The following is a 16,223-nucleotide window of genomic DNA, read 5'->3' on the forward strand; positions in this document are numbered from 1 at the left end:
TGCTTAATAGAAACATTTATCTAAATAATTAAAGGCTCTGTAATTAATAAATCTCAATCGCATTTTAATCACATAATATTTGCACCAAAAAGCAAGGAAATTTTTTTTTATTTTAATGGATTGTAGTGGATGACTGAATCAAATAATAAACATTAATATTGTAAACTCAAACTCTAGTAATGTCTGGAAAATTAATTTCAATTTCATTTCAATTGAGAACAATAAAAAAAAAATCCCTGACTAAAATAGAACAGACCTAAAGTTAAAGTGCCATTTTAATTACTTTAACTAGCAGCTCTAGCTGTTCTCTGATTAAGTCTACATCATGTTACAGTCCTTTTAACTTTTTAAAATGTTTTCGTCCACGCTCTTCATTAATGGGCATTAATATCTGACAGTAAGCCAGGTTGGGATCAGCCAGTGGCAACTTTGCATGTTTCATTTTCAGTCTGGTCATGGAGCAGAGGTGAACGTCTCCTGCTGCAGCCGGACTGCTGCGTAATGGGCTCGACACACGGGAGGCGACCAACGACAGCGATGGCAACAGTGCAGTGCATCGCGCCATAAGATCGCTTTTCTCCAAGAAATTTGACTGGTGATGATATTGGTGGGGATTTTGACATTTTCAAACCAGTCCATGACGTGACAAAGTATGACAGAGAGTCAGAAGATTTTGCATGAATTGATAGAAATCTTGCTGTTTACTGTATAAAAGAAAGACAACCCTGGGTTCATCCGAGTGTACATAATAGGAAACAGCATCATGAATATCATCATTTGATGGACCTCTAGGTTGATCCGGATAAAAACAGAACCTACGTTGGGACTAATTCACTCTGGCACCACGCGGCTGCCTTTTATTCAGCTAAAATGATCTATTCTTCCATGTTCGAAGTGTTTGCAGACTGAGCTGGCTAGCCTGCTCTCATTGGTCAGTCCATGAAGCCCCTCGCTGGTCGGTTGTAGTGCCATGCGACAGCGACAAAAACTAAACATTTTTGTATTTTCTTGTGTCGCGTCGCCAGCCTCGTGTGCACGTCTACATGAACGAGCAACATTTCACATGCAAGAATGTCGCCTGTCGCTTGGCTGGAGGAGGACAGAGATTTTTGCCTCAATACGCAGGTTCCATAGGAAATTAATAAAGAAAGTGCAACGTCGCCTCCCGTGTGTCAAGCCCATAAAGGCCGAGCCTCTTGTGTGTTCTGTTTGACGGGGAGGGGTCTGCGGCAGCACCCAGTTGAGAAGAGTAAACTACACATGCTTTCAGTCTCAAAGTCTCCAATTACATAACAAAAAGTCGCTAGATTTGTCGCTAGTCACTTCTTTGAAACTAATTCACTAGGGGGATCTGAAAACTTTTTAAATATAGCACCAAAGGCTGTAAGTTGTTAGCCGAGCTCTACCGTGTGCACCAGTTTATTTGGTGTACCAGGAACACGTGCACTGACCAACGTATTGCGTTGCTTTTAGAATTTAAACTGCGGTTAAATGTGTTCATTTATTGTAATTAATTGATGATAAATAACACGTGAAAGTCCCACCACCAATAAAAATACCAAATACACAAATAAATTAACCCTTTTCCCGCAACTGGCAAGACATTCTGTCAATTGTGTCACAATGATTTCTTGCAATTGCTGAATTTTCCAGCAATCCGTATTTTCTCAGTTATAATGTGGAGATCTTCTGGAAAAAATGGAAGTCATTTTTATTTTCATAATTTTGAGAATATATTTTGTCAGTGACTGAACTTTGGCCACCAACACTAATCAGTTCATCACTGAGATGAATGTTTGTGACAAATCTGAAAAAAAGTCAAATAAAAAAAACCTCAAGCCATTCTAGACATTGAGTTTGCCTGAATGTTTATTTGTACTCTGCTATTTTTTTATTTTTTTATTTTTTGTAAAATGAACAATATGGAAGTGTTTATAAAAAAGGCTAAACTGATATGTGGAAGAATTAAATTGACGTAAATATGTAAAGTTCATAGTAATCTGCATCTTTAAAGGTTTTGCTGTCCCTTAACATTCTGGGGAGTGTTGGGATAAACCCAAACTTTCAAAAAGTAACTATTTACTATTATTATATTTTGTTATTTGTAATACAGTGTTAATTTTTGTAAATGAGAATAATTTGTTTTATCTTGAAAGGAATAATTTTTAATAAGAGATTTTCTAAGTTTTTTGTTCAAAATCAATTTTTTTTTGCTGAAAAAATTTATATTTATTTATTTGTTGATAACTCAAGAATGAATCAAGATAGAAAAACTTTTTTTTTGGTTAAAAGTTTAATTATTATTATTTTTTTTTATTTTATTTTTTTTTAAATAGTCACAGTTTACATAATCCTAACATTTTCAGTGGCCCTTCAAAGATTATTAGATATGATCTTAGATATGTTTTCTCTTTATATGATGTTTTGTTTTACATTGCAAATTTTCTTAAATTTGTTCAACATGAAACTGATTAGTCTCTCTTATGCTGCTTGACTTGTTTTAAGAAATATATCTCACTCTATAAATATGCTTACACTTCTTTTTAGTGTCAGTATTAATAACATAATTCAAGGATGTCCTTGAAAAATAAGTATATAGGAGTACTGTGGCATTCTTCTTTTTTTTTTTTACCTTAGGGGGTGACTGCTGCTGTTGCTGCGCTGGCCCCGGCTTGTTGGAGGCTGGCTGTAAATGCTGAGGATGCGGATGATGGAGGGAGTGGAGGGTCTGTGATGAAGACTGGTGTCCTTGAAGTGGCCTGAGGGCACGGGGAATGAACTCTGGGGCCAGAGGGTTGAGGACGTAAGTCTTCTTGAGCTCTAGGGCCTCCAGCTGAGCCTTGATCTGCTCAAAGGTGATGCCATGTAGGCTAGAGTTTTCATGGCAGATAGAAATAAAGTGCTCCCAGAATTTTCTAGAAATAGAGAAAAAGCAGGAAATAATAATGTGAAATGGTTTTTTCCACTTGGATACTAAATGTAACAGATGATGTTTGTTTAGATCAAAACTTGGAAAATGATTCTAACTGCATTTTGACAAGAGGGATGAGAGAAAAAGGAGGGAAAGCTAAATATAATCACACACAATTATCAGTTGTATAGTCTTTAACTAGTCAGGGTTAAAGCCATTAACCCTGACTCACCAACAATGCTTTCTATTAAGTCTGTTTTGAGATGTAATTCAGCTGCGTAATCAGCCTAGACCTTTGTTCCCGAATACTTAGTGCTGGGTTAACAACACACACATCGTTAGCACATAAACTTTACTGGTTGTTGTCTGCAGGCTGACATTTGCAGCCAGACAGTGAAACCTCCAACATACTGCACCAACTAGAACAGACAAAACAGTCACAAAGGAGATAGTTTGTGGTGGTGGACGGAACTGATTATAACAGAGAAAGGGGATCAACTGGAACCTGATTATGGCTTCATCATATTACAAGATGATTCAATCTAATAAAAAAAATACTTAAAAAAAAAAATAAGCTAGCTTAGATTTATGTTATGCAACTGTAAAAATCTATCAAACAGCTTAGAAATATGTGGGAATATAAAACTATGATGATAAAAATAAGAATAAAAAAACCTATTAACAGAAGAGCTTTCAAAGTTTTGACTACCTTCTAAACGACTTTAAACAAAAATCTTCACGTGACAGAATTAAGGGCAATAGCTACAGATTAGAACATTTTATTTCAAAGGTTACCTGCAGCGTCCAACAGAGCACAGAGCTATGGGGTCTCCCACAACTGCAACCAGGGACTGAGCTCTGGTGATGGCCGTGTTGAGTAGCTTGTAGTTGGACAGGAAACCGTAGTCGAGATCTTCCGTTGAGTCTTCGACAAGCTGCTCTTTGCGTTTGATGGCTGTTTGCTTGTGCTTGCAGGTATGCCTTGTTCGCACTGTGCTGAGGAACAGCACCCGGAACTGTTTTCCTGTGGGGTAAAAGTTTGCCGTTTGTTTACTTTCCCTAATAAACTTTTACATTTTCTGTATAACTTTAGAAAAACAAAAAAATGTGTGGTTGTCAAACACTTAAACTATGAAGAAAAAAAAACTAAAATTTTATTTCTGTTATCTTTACTATCTTTCGTGTATGTGCATCCTCACCTATTTATTGCTACAAATGAACTCACCACAACAGGAAAAAGGTCTAGTACTAAATTAATCTTTGTGTAACTCCAGAGGCTGTTGACATAGAGAAACACCACATGTTCATATTCATTTAAAATTCTAAACACTAACTAGAAGATAGTTTTCTTCTGTGTGTGCACATGACCACATGTTCCATGAGTGGTTAATGAGGGAGTTAATGACCTGTAAAAAGCAGCTGGATGCAATACAAATGGGAGCAGCGCGACACGGGAGCAGAGCAGAAACTAGTATAAGAAATCTTAACTGCATAATTTTGCTCTTAATAATAAGATCATAGATGCTTAAAAACTGCTCGGTCTTCAAGATAATGCATTGCAACCATCGTTTTAACTGCAGAAAGACGTGACCATCTCACACAGAATGTGTGTGACAAGCTTCACAGAGGAAATAATGAGCTGGTGAGGGATTAAAATTTTAGGATTTCTTTCTAATCTATTTTAACAGATTTAAGATACTACAAAGCAATCACATGCAGGACCCCATTCAAATCAGATCAAATATATAAATACTGAGACAGTAGTTCCTTAATGTAGCTCTATTTTCAGTGCATAGGCATATTTCATGATATAACTGCTCACCTTGGACATTGAGCACTCTTTCAACGCTGACCTCTGGCATTCTTTTCTTTCGGAGCTCAGCACGAATACGAAACACTTGGTCAGCATATGGCGACACCACCCCAATGCTTCCCTCATCCAGCTTACCCCACGCAACTGGCCACTTTTTGCGCAACTCCTCCACCCGCTCCACAATCTCAAATACCTGGAAAGATGTAAGAGGAATTAAACAGTTTAATACAAGATTTCTGGGGACTTTATGATGACTTTGATGAGCTGAAAGACATAACATTTACAACACAGAAGTGAAATGTTGCACCATTAGACCCTGGGCCAGCAAAAATACTGGTTCATGAAAGCACAGGGATCAGCTCACATCCATCTATCAACAGCTGACGCTGGTGAGTTTGCTCTCACACTCAAGCGTCGGGGGTATCATGATGCAGTTTCTTCTCCTAATCTGAAGGTAGCAGCAGGGCTGGTATCGGCTGGTAAACTCACCCGGTTGGAGTTCTTTTGATGGTTCCCTTTAATTCCTGTACGTATTTTCTGTTTTAAAACAACAACGGCGTCCAGTTTGGTTCACTGTCTTTATTAGCTTGTTAAAGAAAACAAAATAATTTGAATCTCGTCAACTTGATCCATTGGGTGTTGTTTTTAAAAATGGTGGTTACTACACAAATTCAGCAAGAAGATCCAGAAATCGTAATCCTAATTTTACCAATCATAAGGGAGAACATCTGCGTAGCAGAGGTGTACGTCAGGTCTGGAAGAGGTGGGCATCGGGCCTCTGCGGAGCTACGCAGTACCTATGGCGGAGAAGCAGACACCCTGCGAGTATAAATCCCTCTTTACAATGGGAATATGACCCATGATAATGAAAAAATAACCTTATTTAAACATCATGTGAAAGCTAGACTGAGCTGTGAAGTCACGTCGCATATTAACACTTTATTGCGGGTCTATTTTTCACATATGACTGGAAGGCAGTGAAAGAAAAAAAACACTCGTCAGAGAAAGCAGTTAAACTTTTTAAATGTCGTGATGATGATAGTTTTACTTAGTGGAGTCAGTCTAAATATTCTTAAAGGTCAGATCTCAGCTAACGTGTTGACGTTAATAAAACCTATAAAATAGTGGATCCATTTAAGCCGTAATGGAACTCAGAAACGACTACAATGACGGCAGATTCTGCTTGTTCAGCTGTGCATGTTCCTACGATGGACAAGTTCTCGGTCTAACATCGGAGCAGGAGAAATACCCGGTTCTAGAAATATAGTATAATGGTAAGGGAAACACTGACTTTAATTCAACATGATATGATTGGAATATATTCGATTTGACTGTGTTATTTAACATGATCTTGTTGGACTAATGGTTGAGAAAAAAAAGGCATTTGCACTTTATGCCACACAACGATGGCTGAGATCCACTTTTTTGTCTGCCGAAATAATTCTTTTCAATGCAAGAAAATGCAAAACTTTTGTTCTTGACCTTTGACTGATCAAATAGTTCAGACAGTTCAAGAGTTACTCTTCAGACAGATGTGGTCTCTCTGTTGAACAAATACATTTTTTGCTTCTTTGTGGAACAACAAACACAGTGAAAAGACAAGATGTGAGAAAATGGGAGCAGATGAAAACCACCATGCCATTTTCACACCATGAGCCTTCTATCTACCTGACCTGAAACAAACTGTGGGAAGTCTGGGATATTTTAAACTAGGGTTAAAAGGCATCAGCAGGGGATAAAATATTTGAAGAACAAAAGAGGCTTTGTTACTTGTGTAGTAGTGAGACATCAAAGTGAGCCCATCAAAACAGGAGGCCATGACTTTCTGAATGTGGGAGTGTTTGAAAGCCTGTAAGATAAATACTGACCAGCACTGAATGAAGTCCTGAGTTTTGATTTAGCAAAATAACTTTGGTTCTCTAACAAAATAATGGCATTTCAATCTACATTTTGTTCTAGGTTCCCATTATTAAAGAGCTTTTGGATAAATTTTATTTTCAATGTACGTGTGTGTGATATGTGCAGATTTTTTCTTTCCCCCTTTTTTGCTTTTGTTCCAAGTTCAGCCATATTCCCTAAGGCTTGGAAATGTTGTCTCCCAAGACACTTGCAGAAGGAAAATTAATGAACAGTTTTGGTTGTCTGTTTTGTTGTTTTTCCCCTGGTGTATTGTAATTCTCCAGGATTATGATCATGTAGAGGTTCATTTGCTTTTGCTGACAGTTTTAAAGCAAATATCAACAAGCATCCATGGTCAGTGTATGCCAGCAATGGGTTAGGGGCCTCAGTTGGCCAATTGCTGTACTTTCATCTGATTGGTTATAGTGTTTTGAAGCCACGTTTTGAAATGTCACTTATGGGAAAATGTGCATCAGGCATGGTTTCATGGTACAATGGAAGGTGGCAGGTGTTAGCATAGGCAACATCATACATGGATGTAGGAAACAAAGCAGCAACCGCTAACAGAAAACAAAGCTGCCTTGGACTTACACTGTGTGAGAAAAAGGAGAGATTATTCAATCCCAGAAACTAAATTATCTAAATGTGGGAGCAGCTAATCATCAATATTCTACAATATTTCTGCAGTATACTTGTAAATATATTTCTAAATTATTCACCTACACTGCCTGGCCAAAAAAAAAAAATAAAAAAAAAAAGAAGTCACCACCTGGATTCAACTAAGCAAATGGGTACAAACTTCCTGCTTGATAATTACTGCATGGGTGAATATCTTTTAGCTGACAACAAGTTATTTGATCCCAACTGATGCAATGAGTACCTTCTCATTTCTTAAACCACTATGTGAAAAGACACATCTTGTGGTCGTGGAAAAGACGTTTGTCTGTTTAAGAAGAGTTAAAGCATTTGCATGCATCAAGCAAAGAAAACATCTAAGAAGATGCATAAACTACTAAAACTGGGTCAAGAAATGTCCAACGCATTATTAAAAACTGGAAGAATAGTGGGGAACCATCTTCTTCCAGGAAGAGATGTGGTAAAAAAAAAAAAAAATCCTGATTGACCTTAATCAGCAATCGCTGAAACTTAACCGAATCAAAGAAAAACAACAGTAGAACTGAGGGCTGTGTTCAACTTTGAAATTAAGAGCATTTCTACATGCACAGTGTGAGGGGAGCTGAAGGGATTGGGACTGAACAGGTGCGTAGTCATAAGAAAACCACTAATCACTGAGGCTAACTAAAGAAAAAGGCTTTTTCCAGGGGAGCATAAAGATTGGACTCTAAGGCAATGGAAGAAGGTCATGTGGTCTGATGAGTCCAGATTTACACTGTTCCAGAGTGATGGGAGCATCAGGGTAAGAAGAGAGGCATGATGATGCAGCCATCAAGCCTAGTTCCTACCATACAAACCTGCGGGGCAGTGCTGTGATCTGGGGTTGCTGTAGTTGGTCAAACAAATGTTGCAAACAATCCGGAACATTTGTTAGTGCACAATTTCCTGGTACATCGTTTACACTGGTGCACACATCACAGTTCAGCCAACACAGTGTTGCCAACTTAGCTACTTTGGCGCTATATTTAGCGTCTGTTCAGACCCCTTTAGCAACTCTACTAAAAAAAAAAAGCGAATAGAGACAAATCTAACAACTTTATCTGGTGTTATTGGAGACTTTTGGAGACTGACGTTAAAGCATGTATCATTTACTTCTTCTGCAGCGGATGCTGCCACAGGCCCCTCCCCTTCACAAAAGCACTCACCGCTGCGGTCAGAGCAGATGTTCACCTCTGCTAGAGGGTCAGACTGAAAACCTCGCGCCTGGCTTACCATCGGATATTAATGCCCAGTAATGAAGAGTGAATGAAAACATTAGAAAGGTTAAAGTACTGTAACATGTTGGAGACTCTTAATAAGAAAACAGCCAACTAATGCAGTGTTGCCAAATTAGCAACTTTAGTGCTATATTTAGCGAGTTCTCAGATCCCTCTAGCAGCTCCATGCACAAGTACAAAAATCTATAGTTCCAATTATAAAACAAACCACCTGTAATGGCACCTAAACTGATTAAAATATTAGTTTCTTTAAACATGAGATAAATGACAAATGTTTAAAAAATGGTTTTAGTGTCAGATATGCCGCCATCCATACCTCAGCATTGTTGTAGTAGGCAGTGCTATTCTTCTCCTGGACATCTTCTCCTCTGGCTGTGAAGAAGGTCAGAGGGTAGAAGTCCTTATGGGAGGGTTGCTTGCCACTTGCCATCAGCTTCCCATCATAAAATAATTCGGATGTGTAGCTTTGGGATAAGGGGGAAGAATAGGAGGGGGGAGGGAGATAAGAATATGTATTGAATTTGCTTTGAAGATGATCACAATTTTGATGCAATTAACTTGACTCATCAGGCAGTACACAGTAACAATTGTTAACTAAAAATCAAGGACTTGTTCTAAATTGAATATAACCCTCTCTTTCCTGCAGTAAAGTTTCCTATAGCTCCAAAGTTGTCCCTTCTGTTTGGTCAAAACTGTTCTCAGATGAAGAAGTTTTATCAGGGTTTACGTCAACAGTGTCACCCACCCCACCCGCTCCACTGTTCCTGTGTTTACTACCGTTGTTTACACACGAGGCAGTGTTGAGTGCTCAGACCTACTTGATGATAGCTTCATGTGAGCGGTAGTTTTCACACAGGAGGATGCGACAAGGGAATTCAGGAGGATAGTGCTCATACAACCGGTCCAGTAGTGACACATGCAGATTACGCTCCCGTGCAAACTCGCTGTACACAAATGGACTGAGCTGCAAGTTGAGGGACAGAGAAAGACATATATGTCAAGTTTCAATGCATATCCCTTACAATTCTCTCGTGACACCGCATATAGGGTTTATTCCAACAATCACAAAACAATATGAAACCCTGTTTCCTTGTTAACCAAATGTTAATGTAAAAAAAAACAACACACAAAAAAAAACAAAAAAAAAACTTGGGTGCATCACATGTAGTAGCTGACTGCAAAGTTCTTCAGTCAAAGGTTTGGACACAACTACTCATTCAAAATGCATGGGTGAGTGAAGACTGATATGTCCGCTCTAATATTACTGATCAGAAGAAGACACAACTTTCAATTACAATTAAAATGTTTCTTGCGCCACTGAAAGGAGAACTATTGTTGTGGCAGAAAATGGCACAGATTAGAGTCTAAAAAATATAAAGCTAGCATGTTTACTTTACTTGGTAAATGAATAAAATGTTACTCATGATACATACAAGATGAAGGAACGTGAGGAAGTAATTGAGACAGAAATGAACATTGATGTGGACACTGTATAAAAGCAGTTTTCTTGGCTCAAAGCAATGAGAGATTGAGTTCAAAAAGCTGTTATTGCATGACAGACTCTCGTCTCATCTTCATCCACTTCTTACTGGTAATCCTGCACACTGTCTCAAAGCCAGAAAACGAGGAAATTAAGTTTTAATTCTTTATGTTGGTTTTCAAAGCTTGACCGAAAAGGCTTTATATTTTTGTTATCTCTCACTGACGTGGTCTTACAACTCTTCAATAGAAATACCTCTACTTGATTTAGTCTATATTTACAGTTCAGAATATAAAGAAAAGCCATTTGAAACATTTGTAATAGGTAATAATCACTGGTGACTCATATTTTCTCCTCCGTGGCAAAACTTACAATTTCAACATAGTAAAAATACAATAAATCCTACGTATGAATTTTACATTTACCCCTGTTGCCCCTTCATTTACCTGCATATGGTCCCCAGCCAGCACAATGCGGGTGGTCTTGCTAGCCAGAGCAAAAGGCATGATGGTTTCACACTCCATGGCCTGAGCTGCCTCATCCAAAAGGATATGAGTGAACAACCCTTCAAAAGAAACAAAACATGAGCATCAATTTACTTTAAACTACATTTATATACAGTTATGCATACGATCAATTTATCATATTCATACCACACCATACTCCTCTGTGCAGTTTCAATATAGTTTCAGGCCAATCGATTTAACAGGAAGAAAAATTCCCATCAGTAAAATGGTTTTTCACTTTCTGCAAGGAAATACATTTGAAGATGAAACCTGTATATTATCTTAAAATGTTGTAATCTGTTTTTAACCAGCCCTGCAACCCTAACGCAGGGTTTTGTGAAAATATTGAAAAGGGTTGAACAGTAACCTCACCCCGATTTAAAAAAGCTCAAACAGTGCTGGGGATAAAACAGCATGACAAATGTGTGCTGGAGCAGCAAGCAGAGAAAAAAGGGGCTGAATATCAACCAACAAACAGCCTCTAAAGCTACACCAGTTCCACAGGAAAGTATATGCAGACATGAAATGTGACAGCTGGAATAACAAAATAAACTTGGGGACTGTCAGAGAGTAAACAAACAACAAAAACATGCCTGGCATGAAAAGAGGAGGAGCAGTCTTTAGTATATTCCTTTGGACAAATGCTTGCAGAATGTATTTTTCCAGGCATTTTTTCCAACAGTAAAGCCTCAAAACAGCTTTCTCCTTTGACTGTAAAACATTTCACTAAAGCATAAGTAAGCACGGCTCCCCCCACTGCTATCCTGATAAAAAATGGCACACACTTTGCTACAAAGGTCAGTGTACGTTCATACTTATTGGGTTAATTTATCACATTTTGTTAAGTGAGAAATCCTTTAAAAGTTACAGTTAAGTTGTATCAAACAAAAGCATGCAAAGTGTGGATAACTGTGACTATGATTAAAACCATGACATTCAGTGCACACATCTTACAGTAGAAGTCGTGTTTTAACAAGATGAGTGTAACTAAATGCTAAAAACATCATTTCAAACTATGCTGCTAAACCTTTTGACCTCTTTATTTTTCCAAATCCCTATATTGACTATAACCTGTTTATATGCAACAATAACATCATGAAACTTTCGGTAACCCTTGATAGAAACTGTGAAAAGAAGCCTTAATGCATTTTGCATACCTTTTTTTTCTCCTTTTCATATCAACACATATCAGTCTAATAAAGTTCCCAAATGATGCACATGGGTCATTACAAATGAGAATACTTCCCCTAGGCAAGGAAGATTAGCTGATGCAAAAAGAAAAAAGGGTTTTCATGAGCAGCAAATTGGCAGAGAAGCGAACATGAAGGAACACAGCACTTTAATGTTTCACCTGGGACACAGCCGCCTGCCTTATAGAATACATGTATAACACAAAACGTCCAAATTACATTCCTGTTGCTGCTATTGGTCATTGAGCTAATAATGCTGACTGAATTTGGACGAAATAGTGGAAAGAGCAGGGTGAGGGTGGGGGGGATTGATGACTTTTTAATAATAAATGGCAGCTGCTTCCACTCACACACCCAGTCTCTCACACTCTTCCTTTGAGTCTTTTCATCCTTGTTACTTCGCAGATGAGATTTAGAAATGTTCTGAAAGGATATATACATGCAACTTCAATACACATCACAGGGTTTGTGAAGTCTGGGTTAATAAAGGTTTGTATCCCTATCGCAATGTTCTGAATGAAAGATTTGGTAACCTAATTAGTATTAGCTCAGTCCTTTCATTAACATCAGTCCAAGTCTTGGAGTTTAATCAAACGGCTTTATAATCCAGTGCAATCAACGTGTATGAATATAAACAATATCCACGGCACATTTGCTAAAGGGGGAAATATGACAGTTCCAGACATCCCGTGCATGACTCCTGTCATTTCTCCCCAATTAGAGTACAGCCTAAGAGTTGAGTGGGTAATATGTAAACTCATTGGCATATCCAGCAACTTCTAAGTTGTCCCCATCATTTTCCATCACACAAACAGCTGAGAGAGCCGTGTTTTCTATGTGTAGCATCCCTGCTGCAAGTCCAGCATTATAATCCATTTCAACTGTTGTGATTGGCGCTGCTATTTTGTTTCTTGTTAATATGATACTGAAATGTAATCAAAGTTACATACTAAAATGTCTACTTGCCCTTCACATAATATTGTACACTTGAAGAAAGAGACTTGTTTGGTACACATAAAAAACAAGGACCATAATAATTGTAACATGTTTTTAAATTAAAAGAATAATGAAGCAAAAATGAACATTTACTTTAAAAATCACAAATTCTATATAACTGCAATGACTCCAAGTGACCACATAGAATTTCTTTTTCCAAATGATTAGGTACTTTTTAACAATCACTGTGTTAATAATTATAATTGTCATAGTTTCCTTCAAGCTTTCATTAAGTTGATGAATTTAAATAGAATCATTGTACGGTGTAATTAAAGTTCATCTCTGTGATGTTGATGATTGCACCATAGCACAGACTACTTTCTTGTGTGGACAATATTGATGTGCAACAAATATGTCAACAGTTATCTTCAACTCAAAATGACAGAAAACATAAAGTAACATAATCCTGTATTAGAGTTTAGCCAATTACCTAAAACAAACAAAAATCTTCTTGTCAATCTCTGCATGCAATATTTTGATTTTTCATCTTCTTGTTTGTATGCCCTTGCCACTCAGTTACGTGATACTGGAAATAAACATTTATCATAAATGTGACGAAAGACTTTCAGCTGATCTGAGGCTTTCTGGGAGTTTGTTCCAGACATGTGGAGCATAGAAGCTGAATGCAGCTTCTCCATTTCTGGTTCTGACTCTGGGAACTGATAAGAAACTGGATCCAGATGACCTGAGGAATCAAACTGGGTCAAGAGGTCACTGATGATTTTGGTCCTAAACCATTAAGAGCTTTATAGACCATCAGCAGAACTTTAAAGTCTATTCTCTGATGAACAGGCAGCCAGTGTAAAGACCTCAGAGCTGGACTGATGTGGTCCACTTACTTGGTCTTAGTGACGACTCGAGTTCTGAATTTGTAAAAACACTGTTACAATAAGCATGGACTACTTTTTCCAGGTCCTGCTGAGATATCAGATCTTTTACCCTTGATATTTTCTTAAGGTGATAGTAGGCTGATTTTGTGATTCTGAGGTCTGAGTCCATCAATACACCCATATTTCTGGCCTGGTTGGTGGAAGAGGAAAGCCCCCCCTTCAATAAAAAAATAAAAATAAAAAAGATTATAAAAATGGGTGGGTGGGGGGTGGATTTGTTGTTGCTACTTAGGACACTTGCTGACTTTTAATTGCCTCGTTTCCTAGCAATTTTCATTACCATCAAACACCAGGAGAGAAGTAGAGATGAACACAGTGAGGATGCCTGATGATGTCAAGTATATTAGAAACAGGCAGATTGTGTTCCCAAGCAACAGACAAAGCCTCCTCCACTGGTATTAGTGTCGGTTATTAGCCTGCTCTGACAAATTGGTTTTCCACGTCGTTGGCTAAACTTAAATGAGATCCATGCCTCTCTAAATGATGAGCCCCAACAAGTGCTGGTTGCCATAGAGAACAACCAAAGAATTCACAAACATTAAAACTATATGTGCAAAACAATATGCATATTGGAATTAACAAGTGTAATATTTATATGAAAAAAACACAATACACAACCACAGAACAGTATAATTTAATCAACCTGAAACAGTGTGCTTGCGGTAGCGTGTTTAGTATATTGTGCCATTTGACAGAATCTGTTAATCTAAATCCTGAAAGTCAAATATTTCTGCTACTTAATTACTTAATTTTAGTTGATTTAGACTAACGGCTGCTGACATTTTATGTACCATGTAGTGAAGGAATCGTAAGCTATCTGCAAGGCCTGCCATAAGAAATAAGAGTTACTGAGGGCAACCGTTGTTTGCATCAGCAATCATTGGTAAGCCTTACTAAATTATACTGGAAATGGCTAAATATTTTTTCAGGACTTACCAGGCTCCAAGTCAAGCTGGCAGAGGTACTGGGAGGTGCTGAGGGTGACCACAACCACGCGGTGCCTGAGGATGTCCTCCCTTGTGGGCATCTGGAAAGTGATCTGTGTGCTGGAGATCAGACAGTACTGCTGCACTGCTGGGTGGACCGTCTTAACCCAACGGTTCCTGAAGTATACCCTGAAGTGAGGAAATAAACCAGAATGATAATGAGAAAGGGGTACAGCCAGGAGTTGACAAGGGCAGCAAAATAAATTCAAAAGTATGCCCATTGCCTTTCTTTTAAGCATGTTTACTTAGAAGCAAAACATTTCATTCAACAACTGCTCATTTACCATTAAGCATTTTTCTTGGTTAATGGTGGGGAAAAATGTTGATGAAGCATCAAAAACAGCTCAGGTGTAATTTCAAGATGGGTCTTGTAAAAATACCAATTTTTCATTGTATTTTACAGGTGAAAATGTGAGGTGAAAATATGTAGACATGCATGGGTTGTATGCTCATGTCTCAGCATTCATCATCATCAATTTACTTAGTGTTTTAACACCAACCACAGATGAAAAAAAGTCTAAAGTTTTTCCAGTATAATAAAATTAAAAGTAGTAAAATAGATTAAAACAAATCCAAACAATAAAAACTAAATGAAAATAAAAACCAAATAAGGTCAAGTCTTAAGCTGGTTTGAGGATTTTAAAATGGACTCTAAAGTGCACATGCAGCGAGTAAAGCTAGCATTTAATAAAATTCAAGTGAAACCATACAAAAAGCCTGAATGTAAAAACCTTGTGGACATTCTTCATGTAATGTTGCTCTGCAGCCTCTGTCTGGAGTAACTGAGTCCATTTAAAAGAAACAACTGAAACACTAGTTTGCTCCACTGATTTAGGAGAAGTTTGCACGTGAAACTGTTGACATCAGACTGACCACTCAAGTGAAAGAAGCCATTTGATTGTGCCCATGTTCCCTCTCCTTCTATGTGATGACACAGACACAAAAAACACTGCTGTCACATTGAGCCTGGGCCTGTCAAGGCAGACATTGCCTCCCTGTCCTTGGTGCCTTCTGAGGCTGCTGAAATGTGATTACAAGTCACTGATGCAGTGCAAGAAAAAACACAGCAACTGTGCTTCTGTGTCTACGTGTTGCCTCAAGGTGGCTTTTGAGATCACGTCCCCAAAGTCAGCAATTGTCTGCTTGTTGCCGCTGTGGGGCAAAAAACAGTCTGGTTACTCTAGAGAGTAGAGAGGCTCTGTGCTGTGCAGATGTATCAGCCTGACCGCAGGCTTCGCAATAAAGGCAATTCAGTGGATGTATTGGTGTCAAGAGAGATGTTCTCGAAGATGGTCTACTCTGACAGAGGCCGCAGAACAGATCATATACGGAACTGTTAATGCTAGATGGCAGATATTTAACCAGTAGGATATTGCTTTGACATCAAAAACATGTGTCACTGACATAAAATGTGCTCTCCTTAGATATATTATTTCACTATTTTTAGAAGGAAAATATACACACAGCATCTAGTATGAGTGGAGGTGTATGACATGCTTTTTGGCTGTCATGAAACACATGTTTCTTTAGTAACCAAGTTACTATACCTGAGAGGTCTGGCGTGCGCATTGCCTGCTTCAACATAAGGATGAAGGTAGTCCTTAATGTAAAGGTCAGCCGCACTGTTGGAATGAGTGCAGATCAGGACCCTGTAGACACA

The 16,223-nt window shown here is 38.2% G+C and overlaps 1 protein-coding gene across 1 annotated transcript in view; it reads right to left on the reverse strand.

The window, feature by feature from the left end:
* Nucleotides 1–16,223, reverse strand: part of helz (helicase with zinc finger) — a 54,871-nt gene that overhangs the window by 13,763 nt on the left and 24,885 nt on the right. The window contains exons 17-24 of the mRNA XM_041982743.1: nucleotides 16,111–16,212; nucleotides 14,514–14,692; nucleotides 10,442–10,560; nucleotides 9,334–9,479; nucleotides 8,832–8,979; nucleotides 4,734–4,917; nucleotides 3,707–3,935; nucleotides 2,633–2,915 (exon numbers count right to left, since the gene is read on the reverse strand). Of these exons, the coding sequence (XP_041838677.1) occupies nucleotides 2,633–2,915; nucleotides 3,707–3,935; nucleotides 4,734–4,917; nucleotides 8,832–8,979; nucleotides 9,334–9,479; nucleotides 10,442–10,560; nucleotides 14,514–14,692; nucleotides 16,111–16,212 (1,390 nt within the window). The remainder of the gene's footprint in view (nucleotides 1–2,632; nucleotides 2,916–3,706; nucleotides 3,936–4,733; nucleotides 4,918–8,831; nucleotides 8,980–9,333; nucleotides 9,480–10,441; nucleotides 10,561–14,513; nucleotides 14,693–16,110; nucleotides 16,213–16,223) is intronic.

This window comes from Melanotaenia boesemani, chromosome 4 (genome assembly GCF_017639745.1).
Source record: "Melanotaenia boesemani isolate fMelBoe1 chromosome 4, fMelBoe1.pri, whole genome shotgun sequence".
In the NCBI taxonomy this organism is placed as follows: domain Eukaryota; kingdom Metazoa; phylum Chordata; class Actinopteri; order Atheriniformes; family Melanotaeniidae; genus Melanotaenia; species Melanotaenia boesemani.